General features: G+C 31.0%; 2 protein-coding genes across 3 annotated transcripts in view; one reads left to right on the forward strand and one right to left on the reverse strand.

Moving 5' to 3' along the window:
- Positions 1–685: 685 nt before the first annotated feature.
- On the forward strand, positions 686–5694 carry LOC143079432 (mediator of RNA polymerase II transcription subunit 10-like). The gene is made up of 4 exons (XM_076254769.1): positions 686–862; positions 3368–3451; positions 4030–4132; positions 5244–5694. The coding sequence occupies exons 1-4, from the start codon at positions 732–734 to the stop codon at positions 5334–5336; spliced, it is 411 nt and encodes a 136-aa protein (XP_076110884.1). The 5' UTR covers positions 686–731; the 3' UTR covers positions 5337–5694.
- A 4235-nt stretch (positions 5695–9929) lies between these two features.
- Positions 9930–24059, reverse strand: part of LOC143079433 (uncharacterized) — a 64080-nt gene continuing 49950 nt past the window's right edge. For both annotated transcript variants that reach the window (XM_076254770.1, XM_076254771.1), the window contains exons 18-20: positions 18671–18783; positions 17700–17907; positions 9930–16588 (exon numbers count right to left, since the gene is read on the reverse strand). In XM_076254770.1, coding sequence (XP_076110885.1) covers positions 15955–16588; positions 17700–17907; positions 18671–18783 — 955 coding nt within the window. In that variant the 3' untranslated portion in view covers positions 9930–15954. The remainder of the gene's footprint in view (positions 16589–17699; positions 17908–18670; positions 18784–24059) is intronic.

Consider the following 24059-nt stretch of genomic DNA (forward strand, 5'->3'; position numbering starts at 1 on the left):
AGGAAGCTTGGGATTGATTTTGGGGGTTATGGTCCCTAAGGTTTAGGAATTAGGGGCCCAAAGGGGCCCAAAACAAACATTTATCTAGTGTCAGTACAAAAAGTTGTGTTTAAGTATTTCATTTGTTCTGAAATTGTACCACAATTTTTAATATCATCAGTAGAAGATTGGGATATATTTTGTGGGTTATTGGACAAACAGTCAAGGAATAAAGGGTCAAACACAAGCCAAAAACAAGCATTTTTGTAGTTTCAAGACAATAAATTGGAGTTATCTTTCTTTGTCCAGAATGGTTGTTGAATCACCTAAAACCAATGCTTTATGATATCTTCTTTGAAAATTTGAGTTATCTTTCTTTGTCCAGAATAGTAGTTGAATCAACTTAAATCAATGCTATATACAATATGCAATGCAATATTCACTTTACTACCAACTGATAAATTAAAGCAGTCTTTACATTCAGTGATTACAAGCACTTTGATTAACATTCTAGGGTTATGTCCTTTTACAAATGGAAGAATTGAAGAATTTTTTAGTTTTTGTTCTCTTAACTTAAGTTTGTCTCAACTTGATTTAAAGAAATGTGTATATAATGATTATTACCTCTAAACTCCATTTAAGTTCAATTTTTGGCAGCTTCACTTTTACAGTTCTTGAGTTATGTCCCTTTATAAAGTTAAATGCTAGAGTTATCTCCCGTTCTAATTTCCGGTCGAAAATAAATAGAAAACATGAGCGAGAAAATTAGTCGTTTTGAGGCATTGGAACAACAATTAGAGCTTTTTATAGAGACTACCAGACAAGTAGGAATAATTGTGAGCGATGTGCAACCAAATAGCCAAGCAGTTTTGAATAAAAAGCTGTAAGTAAAGTTCGATGTGACTCTCTTTCTCTTCCGTAGCCATATCATCGTGTAATATGTTTTCGTACTAAATTATAACAATTTTCACTGCTTACGGTTTTCACTGTTGAGTTTTTTTTTTTTCAGGTGATTACTCAAATTTAAAAAGCATTTCATGTAGATTGATTTTAGGTATCTAGTTTTTTTGTCAAGGCTTACTACGATTTTTTACTGTTTCTGATTACTTTGCAATTTTTGTATGTAAAAAAAAACAGCGTCATACATGTATGTTTTCGTATGAAAGAAAAATTTGATCAGTTCACTGACAGGAAATGATTATAAAATCCGGAAATCAATATTTTCTAAAGTCTTGGTTCTGGTGATCCTTGAATCATAAAAAAAAATATTTAATACTTTTCAGAATGAAAATTACTATAGTCGCCGTCAACTGAAATTCGTAATGGTTATCGGTAAGAATAATCTAAACTATCAATTGCGTTCACTCGAGATATAGTTTTTCACATTCCATTCATAAATTGCAAAAAGAAAAACCACTACTGACCTACCTTTTAAGTGATCGCACTGTAATAACCCTGACCTTCACATTTTCCAGAATGTTTTCCATTGTAATTCTGCCATCTTTGTTTTTATGAGGATCATTTGTTTACATATGACATTCGTCACTTACGCAGTTTCCTGAAATGTTCTTTTCATTGATGTGATAAGGTTTCCCGTGCTTTATGCAAATTTTATGAAATTGAACTCCACGGAAACACTTCCGGTAAAAACAGTGGCGGATTCCACCATTCAAAATTGTCTTGGAAAATGTGAAGGTCAGGATTATCACAGTGCAATCACTTAAAAGGTAGGTCAGTAGTGGTTTTTCTTTTTGCAATTTATGAATGGAATGTAAAAAACTCTATCATGAGTGAATGTGGTTGATAGTTTAAATTATTTTTACCGATAACCGCTACGAGTTTCAGCTGACGGCGACTATAGTAAATAGTTTTAGGTTGGTGTTTCATGTGCTGAATTTGTTAGATTTTGATTAATTTCAGATTGACACCTGGTTTGTACAAAGTACATTTTTTCCCCCTAAAATAAAATGCAGTTTTCAAAATGTATGATTAAATATAAAAAGTGAAGACTGTTTTCATCTTCACCTATCAAGGATGTATTCAAAAAATTGTCAATAAATTATTGAATAATTAGATTTTGAACAACCATTTTATATTAGATTCCTGTTAATTTTAACTAGCTGTTTTGTAATTAAAACGGCCAAAAAAATACATGACAGTCACATGGCTTGAAGATCCGGTGTCTTATATGCAAAAAACATATCTGGACTTGATTTTAACCCTTTAGAACTTTTTTCCACAACTATTCTAGTGGTGCATATTTTTGACATTTTAAAAAATAAAAATGGCTAAATAGGTCAGTTTTATTTAATTTGTTCTAACGTCTTTAAAAAGCAACGTTAAATATGTTTTATATTTGTCAATTTGTAGTGGTGTTGTTGTTCTAAATATAGAAACCATTAAACACGTCACAATGTACGCGTATGCAGTCGAAACCGACAAAATGTGATTGATACGAAAACATATGACATACGAAAACATATGACACGACGATAATTTGCAAGGACGTATAACTAACACATGCTAATATACGTCCTTGCTTTTTGTATGATAAATTATTTCTATATCCCTACTATCTATGGATATGATGGACATACATGTATTCATGTTTAAAATGTATATGTTTATATGTAGTAATGTAAGTTGGTTTACAGTATATGTTCCTGCTATAGCTACAAATGTATGGCTATGGGAATTTTGGTCATTTTGGCATTGTTAATAGTTAGCCTCGAATCCTGACCCAATCTAATACTTCTTTAATAGTGCCAGGCATAATAAAATTCATGTGATTGACCACAGAGGGGGGAAGGACCGGTACCTATATCAAGACTCCAGGATTAGGTGTTTTAAGCTCGGGATTTAGGTATTGATATTTTTGGGATCTGGTAATTCCTTTTCTCGAATTTCGGGATGTCTGGCTTCCCCCCTCTACAGCACTGATCAGTACTGAATTACTGCACATGTGCCTGTTCTATAAACAAGAAATATATATAGACCGCATTGTTGATTAACTGGTGATTCATGATGCTATTCATTATTATTTCGATTAGATCTGATAATTGAAAGTACTTAATTCACAAAAATAATTCAACATGTTCAAGCATAATTGACAGGGATCTCCATGGCCAGTTTAACGTTGGCGCACTGCCATCGTTCAAATGTCTTGCGCCATCGTCAAATGACCCGCGCCATCGTTAAATTGTCTTCCGCCATCATTCAAAACTGTTATCTTTTTAATTTTTAAAGCCCAACGGAATTAGGAATTATAATCAAATGCATGCATTTGCATAACCCTCAGGCTTTTTTATATTATAATCCAATACAGTTCTAATGTCTGAGGGATATCCGGATTGAAAAAAAAATTGTTATGAACCTTTTTTTTTTGTAGAAATGAAATGATCACAGGATTACAGGAGGTAGACAAAATGAAGTCACAGATGGCTGATATCAGTGTTCCATTGGAGGTTTTTGAGTAAGTATGAAGTTCATTGTAAAATCACAAAATATTGGACTCCATGAAAATTCAAAATGGAAAACCACTAATCAAATGGCAAAATCAAAAGCTGAAACACATCAAACATATTAATGGACAATAACTGTCATATTCCTAACTTGGTACAGACATTTTCTTATTTGGAAAATGGTGGATTAAACCTGGTTTTATAGCTACAATGTAGCTAAACCTCTCACTTGTATGACAGTCCCATAAAACTCCATATCATAGTAAAATCATCAGAGGCAAATAGATGCATGCAATATTACGACAGCTTTGTTTTGAGCAACATGATGGATTACATTTATATATATTAATTTGACACATTTGTAAGGTAATTACTAAAAAAAAACATGTAGCAGCATTTAAATGTTATATACAAGCCATGCTTTAAAAAAAATCAGTAACAGAAAACTAACAACTTAAACCGATACCTGTTGAGTTCAGCATATATGTTTGTATAGGGATAAATATTAACACTGATTATCAAAGTAATACTATGTCATAATGCATTTACATGCATTTGAATTATTTTCTAATTTTCTAATTGTTTTTAGTTACATTGATCAGGGTAAGAATCCCAACCTTTATACAAAGGACTGTCTGGAGAAAACATTGGCAAAGAATGAACAAGTCAAAGGAAAGATAGATAATTTAAAGGTAATGTTAGAGAGAATCAGTCTTCATGCATACTTCTGTGCCCCATGCTTGTATCATTTTCCTGTGCCTCAATTTTTATGCCCCACCTAGGGAAATCATGTTTTTTTTCGGTCTGTGGGTCTGATCGTTCTTCTGTTTGTCCATCCATCTGTCCAGCTTCAGGTTTAAGTTTTTGGTCAAGATAATTTTTGATGAAGTTGAAGTCCAATCAATTTGAAACTTAGTACACATGTTCCACATGATATGATCTTTCTAATTTCAATGCCAAATTAAAGTTTTGACCCCAATTTCAGGGTTCACTGAACATAGGCATTGGTAGTGTGAGTGGAACATCTATGTATTATGGACACATTCTTGTTTAAATGTAATTTTGATCAGATATATTCATATTATGCAAGTATTTCACCAACTTTTCACTCTGTGGTTAAAGTTTCTGAAATTTTAATAACTTTCTTAAACCCATCCTTGATTTCTACCAGACTTTGACAGAAGCTTGTTTTTGATCATAAGATAGTATCCAGAAGTAAATTTTGTAAAAACGAAATTCCATTTTTTCTGTATTTTACTTATAAATGGACTTAGTTTTTCTAGCGGGAAACATTACATCCTCTCTGTGGTTAAAGTTTTTAAAATTTTAATAACTTTCTTAAACTGGCCTAGATTTGTACCAAATTTGGACAGAAGCTTGTTTATGATCATAAGATAGTATTCAGAAGTAAATTTTGTAAAAAAAGAAAATCCATTTTCTGTATTTTACTTATAAATGGACTTAGTTTTTCTGCAAGGAAACAATACATTCACTCTGTCATGTCTGAGGTTAAAGTTTGTAAAATTTTACTTAATAACTTTCTTTTACTGTCCTGGATTTTTATCAAACTTGGTCAGAAGCTTCTTACAATCAAAAGATAGTATCAAGAGAAATAATTTTATTGATTTTTTCCTTTATTTTTGTTGAGTCTGCGATTAACAGCAAAAGTAGGCGATACACTGGGTTCCATGGAACTCTTACAAATTTTTTATGCCAATATTTAGATAAATGAAAAGTTTATTTCAGTAGAAGTGATCGACAGTAATGATAAATATATAAACCATCTTACCTGATTGTTTTCAGAGATTCAAGGCTAGTTTATTGGTGGAATTGACAAAGGTTTTCCCAAATGAGATCAACACTTACAGGGCCCTACGAGATGACCAACCAACCTGAACATTGTTATTTTGTGACATGTATAAACTAGGAGAGAAATGTTGCAAACTTGATATTCATTATTTGATTAACAGTTCACAGAACAGAATTTTTGTGAAGATATGAGTGAATGGAAATGAATTGTGAAATGAATCTGATGTTATGTTTGCTAGCTATATTGTATTGAACTTTTTTTTAAATTCAATATTCATCAAAACATCAATGCTCTGCTGAAGATGGGAAGTATCATTTTCCAGTTGAATTACAGAATGTTTTTCAAGAATCCTTGATACTTTTCCTTCCCTCTGTGATTGTAATTTCATCATAAGTATGAGCTGTGAGCTATCCTGTACCATGATAATAAAATGTACAATTGAAATCTACAATGTTTACTTTTTTACACACAAAAATATCTTCCTATTGATTTTTATACGACTTCAAAAAATTTTGAGGTCGTATATTGGTATCTCGTCGGCATCGTCGTCGTCCGAAGACGGATGGTTTCCGGATAATAACTTTAGTATAAGTAAATAGAAATCAATTAAATTTTAACATAATGTTTATAACCACAAAAGGAAGCTTGGGATTGATTTTGGGGGTTATGGTCCCTAAGGTTTAGGAATTAGGGGCCCAAAGGGGCCCAAAACAAACATTTATCTAGTGTCAGTACAAAAAGTTGTGTTTAAGTATTTCATTTGTTCTGAAATTGTACCACAATTTTTAATATCATCAGTAGAAGATTGGGATATATTTTGTGGGTTATTGGACAAACAGTCAAGGAATAAAGGGTCAAACACAAGCCAAAAACAAGCATTTTTGTAGTTTCAAGACAATAAATTGGAGTTATCTTTCTTTGTCCAGAATGGTTGTTGAATCACCTAAAACCAATGCTTTATGATATCTTCTTTGAAAATTTGAGTTATCTTTCTTTGTCCAGAATAGTAGTTGAATCAACTTAAATCAATGCTATATACAATATGCAATGCAATATTCACTTTACTACCAACTGATAAATTAAAGCAGTCTTTACATTCAGTGATTACAAGCACTTTGATTAACATTCTAGGGTTATGTCCTTTTACAAATGGAAGAATTGAAGAATTTTTTAGTTTTTGTTCTCTTAACTTAAGTTTGTCTCAACTTGATTTAAAGAAATGTGTATATAATGATTATTACCTCTAAACTCCATTTAAGTTCAATTTTTGGCAGCTTCACTTTTACAGTTCTTGAGTTATGTCCCTTTATAAAGTTAAATGCTAGCGGGGGCATCATCTGTGTCCCTTTGGACACATTCCCCATTTTTATTTTTTTAGAAGTTACTATTAATTAATATTAATTTTAACCATGACTGTATGACATTTTATATTTTAATGTTTTATGATGTATTTAAATGAGTAGTTATTGTTGCAAACGCCATTAGAAATTTAAATTGAGATCATTTTTGGAATAAGGGCAAGTAGGAGGTGAAAAAAAAATTGAGGGGGGGGGGGGGGGGGGGGTTCAATTTTTCTCTTTTCAGATTTCAGAAGTTAAAAAGAAAAAATTTCTTCAAATATTTTTTTTTTTGAGAGGATTAATATGCAACAGCAAATTGAATTCCTCAAAAGCAAAAAAAAAAAATTAAGTTCATCAGAACACATTCATTCTGTGTCAGAAACCTATGCTGTGTCAACTATTTAATCACAATCCAAATTCAGAGCTGTATCCAGCTTGAATGTTGTGTCCATACTAGCCCCAACCGTTCAGGGTTTGACCTCTGCAGTCATATAAAGCTGCGCCCTGCGGAGCATCTGGTTTAACTTGGCTTTTGTCATTATATATACCCTGAACCAAATGAGGGGTATACTGTATTACCCCTGCCTGTCTGTCTGTCTGTCAGACCATTTTTCTGTCCTATTAAATTTTGGAGCATTAGATATGCACCAATTTTTACAGAATTCAATCTTTTACTTGCGCCAAAAACTACTTTTGCCTATTTTACAGGTAACGGAAAAGTTTAAGATATTGATTGTTACATCGTGAATAAGATGATTTTGTGTAAGTATTCCCTCTCGGTAACTAATTTTAAAAAATTTATACTATTTGTTTAATATAAAACTGCAAGTCACTTAGGTTATAATTATAAAGAGTTCACATGTTTGAGGTGTGAAGATGGATATTGTTAATTATATAATTTTCTCAGAATTCATGTTGAGGCTGTTTATAGCTGACTATATAGGACCGGTTTTTGAAGGCATTCTGTTGTCTTTGGTGGCAATGATCATACCACATCTCCTTATTTCTAAATAGAGGAAATGATATTTATGACCATACTTACAGGTTATCCAGTAAATTAGTACATCCTAGCCATTGCTCACAAGTCATGTGTCAGAACAAACTTTTTGCTTTCATTATGGTTACGATGACTAATTTTGGAGGAAATGTTTTTATTATGCAATTAAAAAAGTTGTTATTAAAAGTATCTTTTGAATAAAACTGTTTATACTATCTAATTATGTGTATCAGCAGGGGAAAATGTAAAAGCATAAAAATATAGTATATATACCAATACACATAATTAATAGCGCCTGGTCATGTTTCTCTAAACCACCAGTTAAATCTCTATCTTTGGTTAACTCTGAACCGCCGGTTACCATATCTATATAAATAGGGTGCAAACATTAATCCACCATTCTGTCTCTGATGAAAATCCTTTTTGGACCAAAACCAGTCAGGCTATGAAACATCATCAGGCGCTATTAATTATGTGTATTGGCATATATACTATATTTTTATGTTTATACTTTCTACCTGTACATGCTGTATTTACCTGTATTATTGGCGCAAATGGAATGTTTTGTTTTGGTGCAAATGAGATTATTTTGGCGCAAATGAAATGCCATTGGTGCAAAAGCAAAGCACTGTACATCTCATCAGTTTCCTTCAGGTTATAAATTCTACAAAACTTTAAAAAGGACGAACAAGAGCTGAATTTACTATCAGGCCTTATTTTGAACAGGCTTAACCGTGTAATGCATTTTTAGATTAATAATTCTTCAACTTTATTAGTGAGCATCAGCTCACAGTTCTTCTTGTTAATTTATGCTCTCCTGCATTATTCACTCAGGTTCCTTTATTTCAGGATATACTTAGGTGAAATTAATAAGTCTAGAATTTAAAATTGATACTATTAGTCAGAAGAGCATTAGTTATGAACAAAATAAGCACAAAAAATATTGATAGATTATGGAGCTCCTTTTTCTAGATTTGTATTTTATGTCAAGCCTACTACTTCTGATGCAGAAAGCTTGACATAGGGATAGTGATCTATATAAACATACTTTGTTATGACATTTACATCCATCATATGTCCAGTGTCCTTGGTGTCATTTCATGGTTTAGTGACTATATGGACAAAAAAGTTAAGAATTCTTGTATTCTTTTTTACTTTCGTTTTATAATGAATAATGGGATACCTATATTTGGTATGTGCGTACCTTGTCCATCACACAGTTTTCACTTGAAATGGACCTCATTTCAAGGTTCAGTGAACAAGGTTAAGATTTCGTGGTTAGTCCATATCTCAGATACTATAAGCAATAAGTCTATTATATTTGGTGTATGAAACAATTGTAAGGTGAACATTTCCACCTAGCAGGTGTCATCTGACCTTGACCTTATTTTCATGGTTCAGTGGTTAAAGTTAAGTTTTTGTGTTTTGGTCTGTTTTCTTATAATGTAGGCAATGCCACAATAGGTCAACTATATTTTGTGCATGAACATATTTTACAATTTACATATCAGTCTTGTGCTTGAGTTAAGTCATTCCAATTGATATTTTATAGTTTGCCTTTCTATGTTGTGATGTTATACTACTGTTTCAGAAAAGGGTGAAAGTTTGGTACCGTTAAAACGTTTAAACCTGCTGAAAATTGTTTGCACCTGTCCTAAGTCAGCAATCTGATGTTCAGTAGTTGTTGTTTGCTGATGTGGTTCATTAGTGTTTCTCATTTCTCAGTTTATATATAGATTAGACAGTTGGTTTTCCCATTTGAATGGTTTTGTTTACACTAGTATTTTTTGGTACCTTTACGGCTTGCTGTTCAGTGTGAGCCAAGGCTCTGTGTTGAAGACCATACTTGGATCTATAATGGTCTACTTTTGTAAATTGTGACTTGGATGGAGATTTGTCTCATTGGCACTCATATCACATCTCCTTATATCTATTATACAGATATCTAACCAAAAGATGAAAACTACTGACCCATTGACATTTTACAATTGGTGAGGATTGGTTGATATACCTGATACATAAAAAAGGGACACATTGAAGCAGAAAGTCTGTATATACCTTCATAAAAGAGACCTCCCAAATCTTAATTACGATCGACCAGCAATAGCATTCAGACATTAAAGCCCTACTAAAAAGACAAATTGAAAAGTTACAAAAAGAGCAAGCCAACGTTTAGAATGGTACTTGTAAAAAGTCTACAATAAAAAAACAAAGAATAGTATATATGAGGTATTCATCCATGACATTAAATCTGTTCATTTATCATGTAGCTTTATATAGGTAAGGGGACCTAACTCTCCCATAAAGCCACCTCTGAGAACCTTTGTACAAAAAGAACACTCTTTTTAATTCTTTATTTCAACATTCAAAACTAAGTGAACACAGTTTAAAAACCACATAAATTTCTTCATAAAATATATGTGTATAATATAAAAACATGATGTATGCCAATTTAATTAGCACTAATTTAATGTATATAATAAATATTTTTGAAATCTATGTATATATATAATATATGTTTGGAATGTTCACAACATGGATAATTTGTGATATCTATGACTGAATAATATATATGAATTAAATAAATAATTACACCTTTTGATTTAAGTATTTAAGTTATGGTCAGTTTTAATCCTGTATACAATTTACAATGGATTCATTTATTTTTGTGAATACAAATATAGTTAATTGAAGAAAAATTGTACAGTGAATGCGATGGCACCCGGCGTGGGCCGGCCAAATTTGAATTTGATCTGTTTGGTGGGATCAAAAATGAATCCAAAGAAATTAATGGTTTCTTTCTAGATGCTATAACAAGGTACATGTGTAGATAACTAACTCTATGGTATCCAAATGCAAACAACCTTAAAACCAAATGATCTGAAATCTAAGCTTTCACTTCTTTTCATCTCAGAGAATGAATTTGTATTGAAATTACAGGTAGATAAATTAGGTTTGAGGAATTTTTAACAAAAAGAATTTTTTGTCACTTTTCATAATAATTTGTTGATTTGCTAATATTGTTTTGAACCTTAATGCTTATTTGATGACAAGAAAGAGTTCAAAATGCATTCATTATTTAATATGTGCAATCAATCATTGAAAATTTCTTGAATTTGTGACCATTAATGAGATAATTTAATTATTGTTTTCATTTGACAGCCTTCTATAGCTGTTATCGTATACTGTAAATTCAGAAATTATTGCAATGTTTTTATTATTGCAAAAAATGCCACAGGGTTATAATCCCAAAAATTTCAATTTGCATTTTGATTTTTTGTATGAGAATCAAACAGGACATTTCTCAATGACGCAAAAATAAAAATTGCGTAATAGTCTAAAATGACAAAATTGCAAAAATAAATGCATGAAATAATTTCTGAATTCACAGTATCCTAAAATTGAATCTGTTGTGTCTATTTTGTTTTCATGATGCAAAAGTACCAGCCTATACAAGTCCCTGTTTCATAACAAGAGTGCACACGCTGAAATGTCTCGCCTTCTATACTAATCATTGATATTATGTTGATAGTCCTAAGTATAAAGCTAAGCTTTATTACAACTGTCACATAAACTTAACATTAACCAAGATAACTAAACAAAGACCAATGAACCTTGAAAAAGAGGTCAAGGTCAGATGAACCATGCCAGGCAGACAGGTACAGCTAACAATGCTTCTATACAACATATATAGTTGACACATTACTTATAGTTTAAGAAAAATAGACCAAAACACAAAAACTTAACACTGTGCAATGAACCGTGAAAATGAGGTCACGGTTAAATAAAACCTGCTCGACTGACATAAAGATCATAAAATATTTCCATACACCAAATATAGTTGACCTATGGCATATAGCATTAGATAAAAAGACCAAACCTCAAAAACTTAACTTTGACCACTGAACCATGAAAATGAGGTCAAGGTCACATGACATCTGCCCGCTAGACATGTACACTTAACAATCATTCCATACAACAAATATAGTAGGCCTATTGCATATGGTATGAGAAAAACAGACCAAAACACAAAAATGTAACTATAACCACTGAACCATGAAAATGAGGTCAAGGTCAGATGACACCTGCCAGTTGGACATGTACACCTTACAGTCCTTCCATACACCGAATATACTAGCCCTATTGCTTATAGTATCTGATATATGGACTTGACCACCAAAACTTAACCTTGTTCACTGATCCATGAAATGAGGTTGAGGTCAAGTGAAAACTGTCTGACAGACACGAGGACCTTGCAAGGTATGCACATATCAAATATAGTTATCCTATTACTTATAATAAGAGAGAATTCAACATTACAAAAAATTTGAACTTTTTTTTCAAGTGGTCACTGAACCATGAAAATGAGGTCAAGGACATTGGACATGTGACTGACGGAAACTTCGTAACATGAAGCATCTATATACAAAGTATGAAGCATCCAGGTCTTCCACATTCTAAAATATAAAGCTTTTAAGAAGTGAGCTAACGCCGCCGGATCACTATCCCTATGTCGAGCTTTCTGCAACAAAAGTTGCAGGCTCGACAAAAATGAGGCATACAACTGCCCTGACAAAAACATATTTATGGATTTCTTTGAATTTATGGAGATAATCTTGTTTTCAAACACCACAAAAAAACACAGCAGATTGTTTCAATTTTTAACAATTGACATCAACAGTACTTTAATCTTTATGTGGTAAAAGAATTAGCTGGCCAATAAAAATGAAAAAATCTAACAAATTTGCTAAAAAACAAACAATAAAATGAACAATGAATATGGCATGACACCAAAGTATAAATAGAGAGATCTAACAACAAAAAACAATGCTTATATACATAACATTAACATAATATATTCTTCTTTATTGAATGGAAGACAACATCCATCAACTATTTTTTTATTATCAACAAAATAATTGTTCTTTAAAATGTTTATAAAATGCTCACTTCCCCGCAGGTTGCCGCTAAACGTCTTAATGGACTTCTTTTTGGTGGCCAAAAAATTGAGAATAAAAAATGTAATAGATTATAAAATTATTTCAGATTCCACCATTTTTAATCAACCTATACTTGGTTTACATCTTTGTTCTTTAGGTTCTGTTTTATATTTGTCTTATTGATAATCATCCCCATCTCCTGATTTTCAGAAGTCTACAAATATTTATTCACCTTAGTATCAAATATTTATGACATAATTGGAACCTTTTACAGTTATGCCTCTGCATACAAGATATCCTCTCAAAGGTTTCAGGGGCAACCAAGACAGGCTTAAAGTAAGATCAAATACTAACACTATTCAGTTTTACAAATTAAGGAAGCACTTTTTGTATAAGAGTAGTCCTTCAACAAAAGTTATGTGTATAACTGCATCATACAAATGATACTACCTTACAAAGGTTAAAATTATACACACGTGTATCAGAAACACAGTTAAAAGAAACACAGTAAATTTTCAAATTTTGTACACGAGACGTCTACATAAGACACAAGTGACATTTCAATAATTGTTTGGAAAGCATGAATTCAAGTATGTGGAAGCTTCAAAATTTTTTAAAATAAAAAGCACCTTCACCAAGTGTTTTTTTGTGTTGTTATAAATTTACATAATATTTCTTAATGAGCAGGCAAGAACAGCATCAGAAAACCTCAAATTACTTATATATTTCTTAAGTGATCCGCTATTAAAATTTCATAACTTTGAGACCATCTATCTTATTACTTCAAAATAATTTGTTGAATGAATAAATAAAAATACTCATGTATGGCACATGCTGAATTTAACAGATAAAGTTTGTCATTGCTAATGATAATAAGGATCTAATTATTTCCACCAAGATATAGTTAATGTTAAAGTTTAGAACTGGCATGTTCCTTTTTAAAATTCTTTGAAATATTTTTGAAAAATAAAGTAATAGATGATCCCTTAGGATTTAATATTCTTAAAGTATTGTTTATTTTAGAACTGTCATACTGGTTTTTTTTCTGTAACACTACTCTGGCATCCAGGATAATAAAAAAAAAACAAAGTAAAAAGAAAATAGAAACACTGTAATATAATTTTAAAATTAACTTGACCTCAAAATGAAACAATAAAAGTATTCTTGTAACAAAGAATTTAAAGGATAAACTGCAATTAAAATAAAACCAGATGCTCCGCAGGGCGCAGCTTTATACAACTGCAGAGGTTGAACCCTGAATGGTTGGGGCAAGTATGGACACAACATTCAAGCTGGATTCAGCTCTAAATTTGGATTTTTATTAAATAGTTGACACAGCATAGGTTTCTGACACATAATGAATGTGGTCTAATGAACTTAAATTTTTTTTTTGCCTTTGAGCAATTCACTATGCTGTTGATATTAATCCTCTCAAAAAAATGTTTGAAGAAATTTTCTTTTTATTTATGAAATCTGAAATGAAAAAAATTGAACCCGAACACCCCCCCCCCCCCCCCTTTCCCTTATTCCAAAACTGATCTCAATTCAAATTTCTAAATGTTTGCAACAATAACTACTCATTTAAATACATATTAAAATGTAAAAAAAGTGCTTGTTATCACTGAATGGTAAAGATTGTTTTAATGTATCAGTTGGTAGTAAAAGTGAATATACATTGTATATTGTATAAAGCAATGATTTAAGTTGATTCAACTACTATTCTGGACAAAGAAAGATAACTCCAATTGAAAATATGAAAATTTCTTGCTATTGCACAATATTGTGCAATTAGATATTTCTTGCTATTGCGCAATACTGTGCAATTGAAAATATTTTCTATTGCACAATACTGTGCAATTGAAGATTTCTTGCTATTGCGCAATACTGTGCAATTGAAAATTTCTTGCTATTGCACAATACTGTGCAATGGAAGATTTCTTGCTATTGCTGAATACTGTCCAATTTAAAATTTCTTGCTATTGCACAATACTTAATATAATAATTTTGGATCCTGATTTGGACCAACTTGAAAACTAGGCCCATAATCAAAAATCTAAGTCAGCATATCAAAGAAGCCCAAGAATTCAATTTTTGTTAAAATCAAACTTAGTTTAATTTTGGACCCTTTGGACTTTAATGTAGACCAATTTGAAAATGGGACCAAAAATTAAGAATCTACATACACAGTTAGATTTGGCATATCAAAGAACCCCAATTATTCAATTTTTGATGAAATCAAACAAAGTTTAATTTTGGACCCCGATTTTGACCAACTTGAAAACTGGGCAAATAATCAAAAAACTAAGTACATTTTTTGATTCAGCATATCAAAGAACCCCAAGGATTCAATTTTTGTTAAAATCAAACTAAGTATAATTTTGGACCCTTTGGACCTTAATGTAGACCAATTTTAAATCGGGACCAAAAATTAAGAATCTACATACACAGTTAGATTCGGCATATCAAGGAACCCCAATTATTCAATTTTTGATGAAATCAAACAAAGTTTAATTTTGGACCCTTTGGGCCCCTTATTCCTAAACTGTTGGGACCAAAACTTCCAAAATCAATCCCAACCTTCCTTTTATGGTCATAAACCTTGTGTTTAAATTTCATAGATTTCTATTTACTTATACTAAAGTCATAGTGCGAAAACCAAGAAAAATGCTTATTTGGGCCCCTTTTTGGCCCCTAATTCCTAAACTGTTCGGACCTCAACTCCCAAAATCAATCCCAACCCTCCTTTTGTGGTCATAAACCTTGTGTTTAAATTTCTTTGATTTCTATTTACTTATACTAAAGTTATTGTGCGAAAACCAAGAATAATGCTTATTTGGGCCCTTTTTTGGCCCCTAATTCCTAAACTGTTGAAACCAAGACTCCCAAAATCAATCCCAACCTTCCTTTTGTGGTCATAAACCTTGTGTCAAAATTTCATAGATTTCCATTTACTTAAACTTAAGTTATAGTGCGAAAACCAAGAAAATGCTTATTTGGGCCCTTTTTGGCCCCTAATTCCTAAAATGTTGGGACCAAAACTTCCAAAATCAATCCCAACCTTCCTTTTGTGGTAATAAACCTTGTGTTAAAATTTCATAGATTTCTATTCACATTTACTTAAGTTAGAGTGCGAAAACTAAAAGTATTTGGACGACGACGACGACGACGACACAGACGACGACGCCAACATCATACCAATATACGACCAAAAATTTTTCAATTTTTGCGGTCGTATAATAAAAAAGTTAGCAAATCAAATTATTTGTTTTCTGTATTAAAAGAGATGTGGCATGATGTTAAAACTTCAAGGTTACTTTTCATTAAAATAAATACTGCTTAAATTTTACTAACTCAGTACTGTAAAATCACATTTTGACAAAAACGGACCAAATCTATTTATATAATTGACGGCATAAAAAGTATGAGATCATACAGAGGTAATAGTCTGACACATTTCAAAGGTTAAATTTTGACAAAGCTCTTTTGAATTGTCGCTAAAATAATCACTGGTCTCGTCTCCCCGATCTCCTTTCTCACTTGACGTAAGTAATGGAAGACATTGTGAAAATGATGAGGGGATTTCATGTGAATGGCGATGGGATTTATTTGAGATGGATCCTGTAGGACTAATGTCTGGGACTTCATAATGATCATTATTATATTTGTCTTTTTGAAGAGTCTGGGGCGTTCCAATGCTGTTACTTCTTTGTCGTCCTGGAGGACTTGAGGGACTGAATGCAGGTTTGACCAATGTTTTTGTAGGTGTCAACAACTTTATACTTTGACTCGTGCCACTCAAACGTTTTGCGTCCTGAGAACTTTGAGACAGACGGTTAAAAAAGTTTAAAAAATTTGTGGAATGTGATTTGGTCATTGTTGAGTGACAAGACGTTGATTTAAATTCTATTGGGTCTAGATCGTCAGCAAGATAAACACTGTTCGTTGGAGCATCTAGACATGGCTCCAAAAATGAAGGGTTGGCTTTCAGAAACCTAATAATATCTATTAAGTCCAGACGATCCTTTGATTCTGATGCCAAACAATTATATATGAATCTGTATCTGAAATAGGAAAAAGAAAAATATTGATTAAAATACCTTTTTTTTATTAAGATATGATATAATAATTTTTTTTTTTAAGTGTGCAATGGAATTTATTGTATATGAAGCAAATGAAAATTTTAGAACCGGGTAACATGACATCCAAAACAGTTATAATTTTACACAGACATGTCCCAATGAATTCTCTGTTCAGAATTTGCTGTCAGTTGGACATAGGTAATTCTAACATGCATACATTCATAAGTATTTTTTAGTTTCTGGTCAGAGTTTTATTGCATAAATAAAGAGTATATCCAACAAATGTAATCCAGCTAGTCTGTTTCCACACTGTTATTTGATGAAATTTATACCAATATATACGATGTATTGTGATTTTTAGATCTCCGTAACAAAAGTTCAGCAAAAATATGTCCCAAGTACACGGATGCCTCATCTGCACTATCATTTTCTATGTTCAGTGGACCGTGAAAATGGGATAAAATCTCTAATTTGGCATTAAAATTAGAAAGATCATATCATAGGGAACATGTTTACTAAGTTTCAAGTTGATTGGACTTCAACTTCATCAAAAACTACCTCAATCAAAAACTTTAACCTGAAAGGGACGGACAAATGGACAAACGAATGGACGGACGGACGGAAGAACGGACGCACAGACCAGAAAACATAATGCCCATAAATGGGGCATAATACATGTGGCAAAAAAAAAAGTATTTCAAATCCTCCAGAGGATCTCAAGGACATCTTGCAATTAAGGCAAAGTATTTAAAGTGTCAATGGCATTTTCTTTTTTGTTTTTTGCTTGTATTAACAACCATTTAGCATACAAGGGCTTAATACATTATAATTCGCTGTTTCAGAATCTATTGCATTCTGGGTTATATTTTCGAAAGCGTACACAAAAATGATTGGTTTAAAATGTTCTAAACAATGGAAATCTATCCAATAACGTAACGTTATTTTCATTTTGGTGTACGAACAATGAGAGATAGTCCTTTTAGATTCTGAAAAGGCGAATTAGTAACCACTAAATGTTTGGAAAATTAAATAACAACAGAAGAAAAGGATCAATGAAGACAAAATGGAATTCAAAGAAGTGATATAAACTTACATATCTTCAGGACAATTTCCTGGTAATATTAGTCTATTTTGATTCTTCACATATTCTATAACTTGGTTATTAGTAAGACCTTGGTATGGAAAACTACCAAATGTGACAATCTCGTACAACAATACTCCATAGCTCCATATGTCTGACTTTGAAGTAAACAGTCCATCCCATAAACTTTCTGGTGACATCCATCTAACAGGTAACATACCTAAATAACAAGGAGATGCTAATATCATTCTGAAAATGAGTGTAGTCTTGGCCGTGATTTGTTTGGTGTTCATAAATGCACATTTTTTATTTAAGAGCCAGCTGATGCCCACCTCAGGGTGAGGGATTTTCTCGCTGCTTTGAGGACCAATTGGTGGTCTTCGGCTGTTGTCTGCTCTTTTTTCAGGTTGTTGTCTCTTTGACATATTCCCCATTTCCTTCTCAATTTTATTTCTAAATACCATATATACAATGACAAGCATACATTAAATACAATTATGCACAGAAATCTACATTTTGATTGAAATGGACTCTGTGTCCTTGGTTTGCAAACAGGATCTGACACTGCTCCTCTTGGTACTATTTCAAAAGACAAAGAAGAGGTAATGTAACTTCTGAGCATAAGGATATAATCTAGTTAAAGTCAAATGACTGCTTTCTCATACTGCCAACTTATCAAAATGTCCATGAAAGATTTTAAGCATAAGCTCCTCCTATATTGTCTTAAGTGTTCTTAATCTACTACTTTATTGTTTTAATGAGTATATTTGAGCTTAAATATCCTGATAACCTATTTGAATGCCTGTTTGATGTGTTCCGTTTGTATAATAAAGAGTTTCAAAATCAGGTCAACAACTCTCATGGGGGATATCCCTATCAATCTGGATAGTTGGCATGTGTACTTTCTGTAATGGTGTCTTAATTCTTTAATGGATCTGATTGATATAATTTCCACCTTTTCTAACTAGTATCATATGCCTTACCTTTTTTAGTAAATCTATAATAATCAGATTCTATAATTGGTCTAGTCATTCCAAAATCTCCTATCTTTACTGTTAGGTTGGAATGAACTAAGCAGTTTCTACAAGCAAGATCTCTGTAAAATACAAAGAACCAGACTGAATATATAAATATTTTTTCATAGATATAGGAAGATGTGGTGTGAGTGCCAATGAGACAACTCTCCATCCAAATAACAATTTATAAAAGCAAACAACTATAGGTCAATGTAGGGCCTTCAACACGGAGCCTTGGCTCACACCAAACAAAAAGCTATAAAGAGCCCCAAAATTACTAGTGTAAAATCATTCAAACGGGAAAACCAACGGTCTAATACATACATAGTTATGCAAGCTCAGACACAAGTGTTTCAAAAGTAATCCTCTTGCAACTGATAAGTGCAATTTTAATTCTACTGGAAGCTAATAAAATGTTTATTAGGGCATTTTACTATTAATATATTGTTTAGTACAATTTTATGACAGAAAGGCCTTATAATAATAGCTCATACAAAGTCAAAATCAAATGACTCATACAAACGAAAGAGATCAACTTATATGAAAACTTTAGACTGTATGTAATATTAACTGGACGAAAAACTAAGTCCATTTATAATTTAAAATACAGTTACAAAATTAAAAACAAAAATCCTTCTAAATACCAGTTTTTGATCATAAACAAGCTTCTGTCTAATTTTGGTACAAATCCAAAATAGTATAAGAAAGTTATTAAAGTTTTAAAAACTTTAACCACAGAGTGAATGTGTTGTTTCCTGACACAATATACCACTCCTTTAGCCCCCCCACAAAAAAAAAAAATTATCTTCAATTTTTGACCCCCCATTTTAAAGAAAAAAACCCCTTTTTACATCCAAAATAAAAATTTTACCAACATTTTTGTGTGTTTTTTAACTTCAAAATTAAGAAGAAAAAAACACACTTTGTATTTATACCCCCCATAAAAAAAATAAAAAAATTTTTTTGTAAAGAGCACACCAAAACCTTAATCCTGGGTTTTTTTTTATAAAACTCATTTTTTCCCCTAAGGGGAGTAGTATAGTACTTGAACAACTCCAGCGCCCCCCCTCCAAAAAAAAAAAAATTTGACCCCCAAAAAATTACCCTCATTTCAAGTAAAAAAAGCCCTTAATTTTCATAAAAAAAAAAAAAAAAAAAAACACCCAAAAAACACCAAATTTTCTTACTCCCAAAAAAAAATTTTTTTTTACTTTTTTATGAAAAAAACCAACAATAAAAACACCCAAAAAAACCCCCAAAAAATTCCAAAAACAAAAATTAAAAAAACCGGGATAACAGGCAGAGAAAGAATTCTGTGGGATTTAAGAGAAAAAAAAAAATCAATTTTTACTTTTAAAAATGAAACAACCTACAGCTCCTGATTTATATCCAGAATTACCTATAGAAGATGGACAAAATTATAGACTACAAAAAATAACAGAAATAGAAAAAACATTAATAAATGAGAGAGATAAACGTAAATCACTATACAAAAAATATAAACGCGGAGTTAATGTTACTGATGGTGTTGATACAAGTTTAATTTCGACATCTGTTGTTTTAGCTGGTATAGGAATAGCTTTTCCTATCTTTCTTCCCATACAAATTGCAGCTGTTGTATGTGGAAGTTTAGGAGGTCTAGTTAAATTAATTAGAAGAAAGTTGACAACAAAATCAAAAAAACATTATGAAATTAAAACAATGGCAGAATGCAAGTTAAACAGCATAAAAGATTTAATATCAAAATCTTTAACTGACGGACAGATAAGTGCAGATGAATTTAAACTTATTTTAGATGAATTAGAAAAATTTAATGAGATGAAAAAAAATAAAAAAAAAGTAATTTTAAAAAGTTTACCAGATGATGAAAGAAAAAAACTAATTGAGGAAACAGAAAATAGAGTAAAAAACGAATTAAAAAAAAAAATGGAAAATCTATAATTTTTATAAACAAAATCGTAATACGAACTTTAGTTGAAAACGGAAATCCACCAAACTATGAATCAATTTTTAATTAAATAAATGGATGAAGAAACAAAAGAAAAATTAGTAAAAAATGTAAAAATAATGTTAAATAAAAAATTTAATTATTTTTATCTTAAGTTGTTTTTAACAGGTTCTTTTTATTGTTTATTATCTAATATTTTAGATGAATAAAATGGCTGAAGGAGGTTATGAGTTTGATAATCCTGTTTTTGAAATAAATGATTATGATGATGATTATGATAATGAAGAAAAAACACCATTAATAGATGATGATGATGAAGAGTTTCAAAATAATATAAATAAGGAATTTGAAAAATCAAGAGATTTATCAGAAAATGATGCTAAAATTCGTAAAAAAGAAATTATAAAAAAAATGATTAAACAATTTTATAAAAAAAATGGTGAAACAACACGTAGTGAAATAGGTTTTTTAGTTAGAGAAGATTATAAAGGAAACCAAATATTATATGTAAAAGATGAAAAAGGTAATAATATTGCATTAACATATTTTAAAAAAGGAGTATTAAAGTTTTATAAATTTAGCACTCTTCAAAGAGAATACGGTGTTAATTTTGTCAGGGATGTTTTAGGTGTAGATGATTATAAAATATCTGATAATTTAAGAGAAGGTAGAGCAGGGTTTAAGAGAATGTTAAATGAACTCGATTATATAGAAATTCCATTACAAGAAATATCTACACAAGAAGAAGGACAAGAATTATTAGAAACAGCAAGTAATGCAGAAACATATGTGAAAGAAATAGAAACTTCATTTATTGAACATGGAACATCTTTAGTAGATAATGAAACACAAACATATATGGAAAAAAGAGAGATGGATGGTGTAATCAGTGCAATGACAACAGTAAAAGAAGAGCTTGAAAATAATTTAGCAAAACTGAATGAAACAAATAAAGACTTAGCAAAAGAAAATGCCAAATTAAAACAAGCTAAAGAAGACAATTTAAAATTACAAATAGATAGAATAAGAAGTCGAATGAGAGAGTTGGAATCTGAGAGAAGTGCAAGAATAGATACAATTAATATTAATAGAGAAAAACTACGTAGTCAAGTAAACAGATTTAAACAAACAATACATAAAATGTTAAGTGAAGACAAAACATTAGGTGAAAGAATAAGAACATTATTCAGAGAACAAGGAATAACAATAGTTAGTGTTTTAACTGCTTTTGGAATGATTATTGGTGTTATTGTTGAAACATTTACTGGTGGAACTACTTCTCCTTCTCCTTCTCCTTCTCCTCCATCAAAAGGTGGTGGTGTACAAGACTGGATAAAAAAACAATTAAAAAATCTTGGAAAACTATTATCTTTTCTTGCAGGAAAACTAGCAGCTGCATTACCAGGTATTATAGGTTCTATTTTATCTTGGTTATTAACTGCAACAAAAGACGTAGTAAATTGGTTTGCAAACAACTTATGGGCATTGCTTATTTTAGTTGTTAGTTTATTGTTTACTGCTGCTAGAGATTATTTGAAAAAATAAAGTGCTGTAAATCCTATTACAATACTTATAAATATTATTGCTTGTTTATTATCTTCATGATCTTCATGTTCAATTTTTTTTATTGGATCTATTTTTGGTTCTTTAGGCTTTTCAGGTTTTATAGGTTCTTGTGGTTTTATAGGTTCTTTTGGTTTAAAATCAACATGATCAAAATTTTTATTATTTAAATCATCATTTAACCCAAGTGTTTGATTTTCTGTTGCAATTATAATTTTATTATTATAACCAACAATACTTCCAATTTGTAAAACCATATCACTGGGAGACATATATAAACCAAGTCCATAAGCATAATCAACTTTACTTCTTGCGTATTTTAAAACATTTTGATAATTTGATATCTGAGTGGGTAAATCAATAGGACTATTTATTACATCTTGTACATTTGCTAAGAATTGTTTTTGTGCATCAAATCCTGTTCCTACTTTTAAAATTTCTGTTTTTGTTTGAGATTGTGCACCCAACAAAGCCCATACGTAAATTTTAATACTTTCATTAATACGTTCAATACCTGCTCGTGTAAAACCTTCTGATTTATCTAAAATAAATGTTGTCCAAGCCATACTTATATCTTTTTCATGTTTAAGTGTATCATGAATATTAAAGAATGGACCATCTTTTCTATGATTTTGTCTATATTCATCACTTGGTTTATAAAATTCTTCAAAACTTCCTAATCCTTGAGATGAAGATTCTAGTTTTTGTCTCCAATCTGTATTTGGAGAAATATTAAATTCATCACATAATTTTTGATATGCAGCTTTGTCATAGGGATTCTTGTAATAACAGAAAGAAGAATCTGTTGGTAAAGGTGATTTAAGTTCTTTTAAAATTCTGGCAATGCAATAATATAAATGAAACATATAAAAAGACTTTGTAAGATTTGAAGTATTTTGTATATGATCATTATGAGAAATCCCACATCCTGTACTTGCACACCATACTGCAAAGTTTAACTGGCATTGCCACCAATCAAATGAAGAATTAATCCATGTATTCCATGGTTCGTTAGTGTGTATTGATGGGTTTTGATAGTTTTGAAATAAATCAGGAAAAGCTGTTTTAAAGTTCTCTTTTTGATTTACAAATATTGTTTGATTTACAAGATTTGTTTTTAATTGATGATCTTTTTCAGAATATTTAATACCTGGATTATATGAAACATTAGGATTATATTTAAATTCTTTTGTTATCATTTTTTTATATTAAAAATGTTTCATACTATTTCAAATATTGATAATACAATAAACTTAGAACAATACATAAATAACAGAAATGGAAATAAACGTATTGGTTTGAAATTTATAAGATACAATATATGTTGGTATAATGTTTATCATGGGTTTATAAAGAAATCCGGAGAGACACAGAAAAGGATTATGAATGGTTATTATAGTTTTCAACAAATAGTGGATGAATTTCAAAAAGAAAATATTGTATTATCCGTAAATGAAGCAAATGGTATCGCTTCATTAAACACTACTACTGAGTTAAGGATAAGTAAGGATTTGGGAAATATGTTAGGATTTAATAATAAACGTAAATTCGAACCTAATGAATTACATTATGGAAACAAATTTGTGGATTTTGCTATCCATAAATCATTATATATCCATTTGGAACAAGTTAGCACTTCTCATAATTATCTTGACGGTAAGCCGAGTACATTATTGGCTGTTATTCCAGTCGAGAATAAAGAGTTTGGTGAAGTTATAACAGCGAGATTTGAGCATCCGGAATATAAGTGTTTAGTAAATGATGTTATAACAGAATTGAAATTAGAAATAAGAGATGAAAATAATAACAAGATAATTAATCATTTACCAATTAATTGTGTTTTAG

Source organism: Mytilus galloprovincialis, chromosome 6, assembly GCF_965363235.1.
Source record: "Mytilus galloprovincialis chromosome 6, xbMytGall1.hap1.1, whole genome shotgun sequence".
Lineage (NCBI taxonomy): Eukaryota > Metazoa > Mollusca > Bivalvia > Mytilida > Mytilidae > Mytilus > Mytilus galloprovincialis.

Bases quoted from the DNA above. Each gene is read 5' to 3' on its own strand.
- LOC143079432 (XM_076254769.1), top strand. From the start codon at position 732: ATGAGCGAGAAAATTAGTCGTTTTGAGGCATTGGAACAACAATTAGAG. The intron at 863-3,367 runs GTAAGTAAAGTT...TTTTTTTTGTAG, and splicing joins GCAGTTTTGAATAAAAAGCT to AAATGAAATGATCACAGGAT. The intron at 4,133-5,243 runs GTAATGTTAGAG...GATTGTTTTCAG, and splicing joins GAAAGATAGATAATTTAAAG to AGATTCAAGGCTAGTTTATT.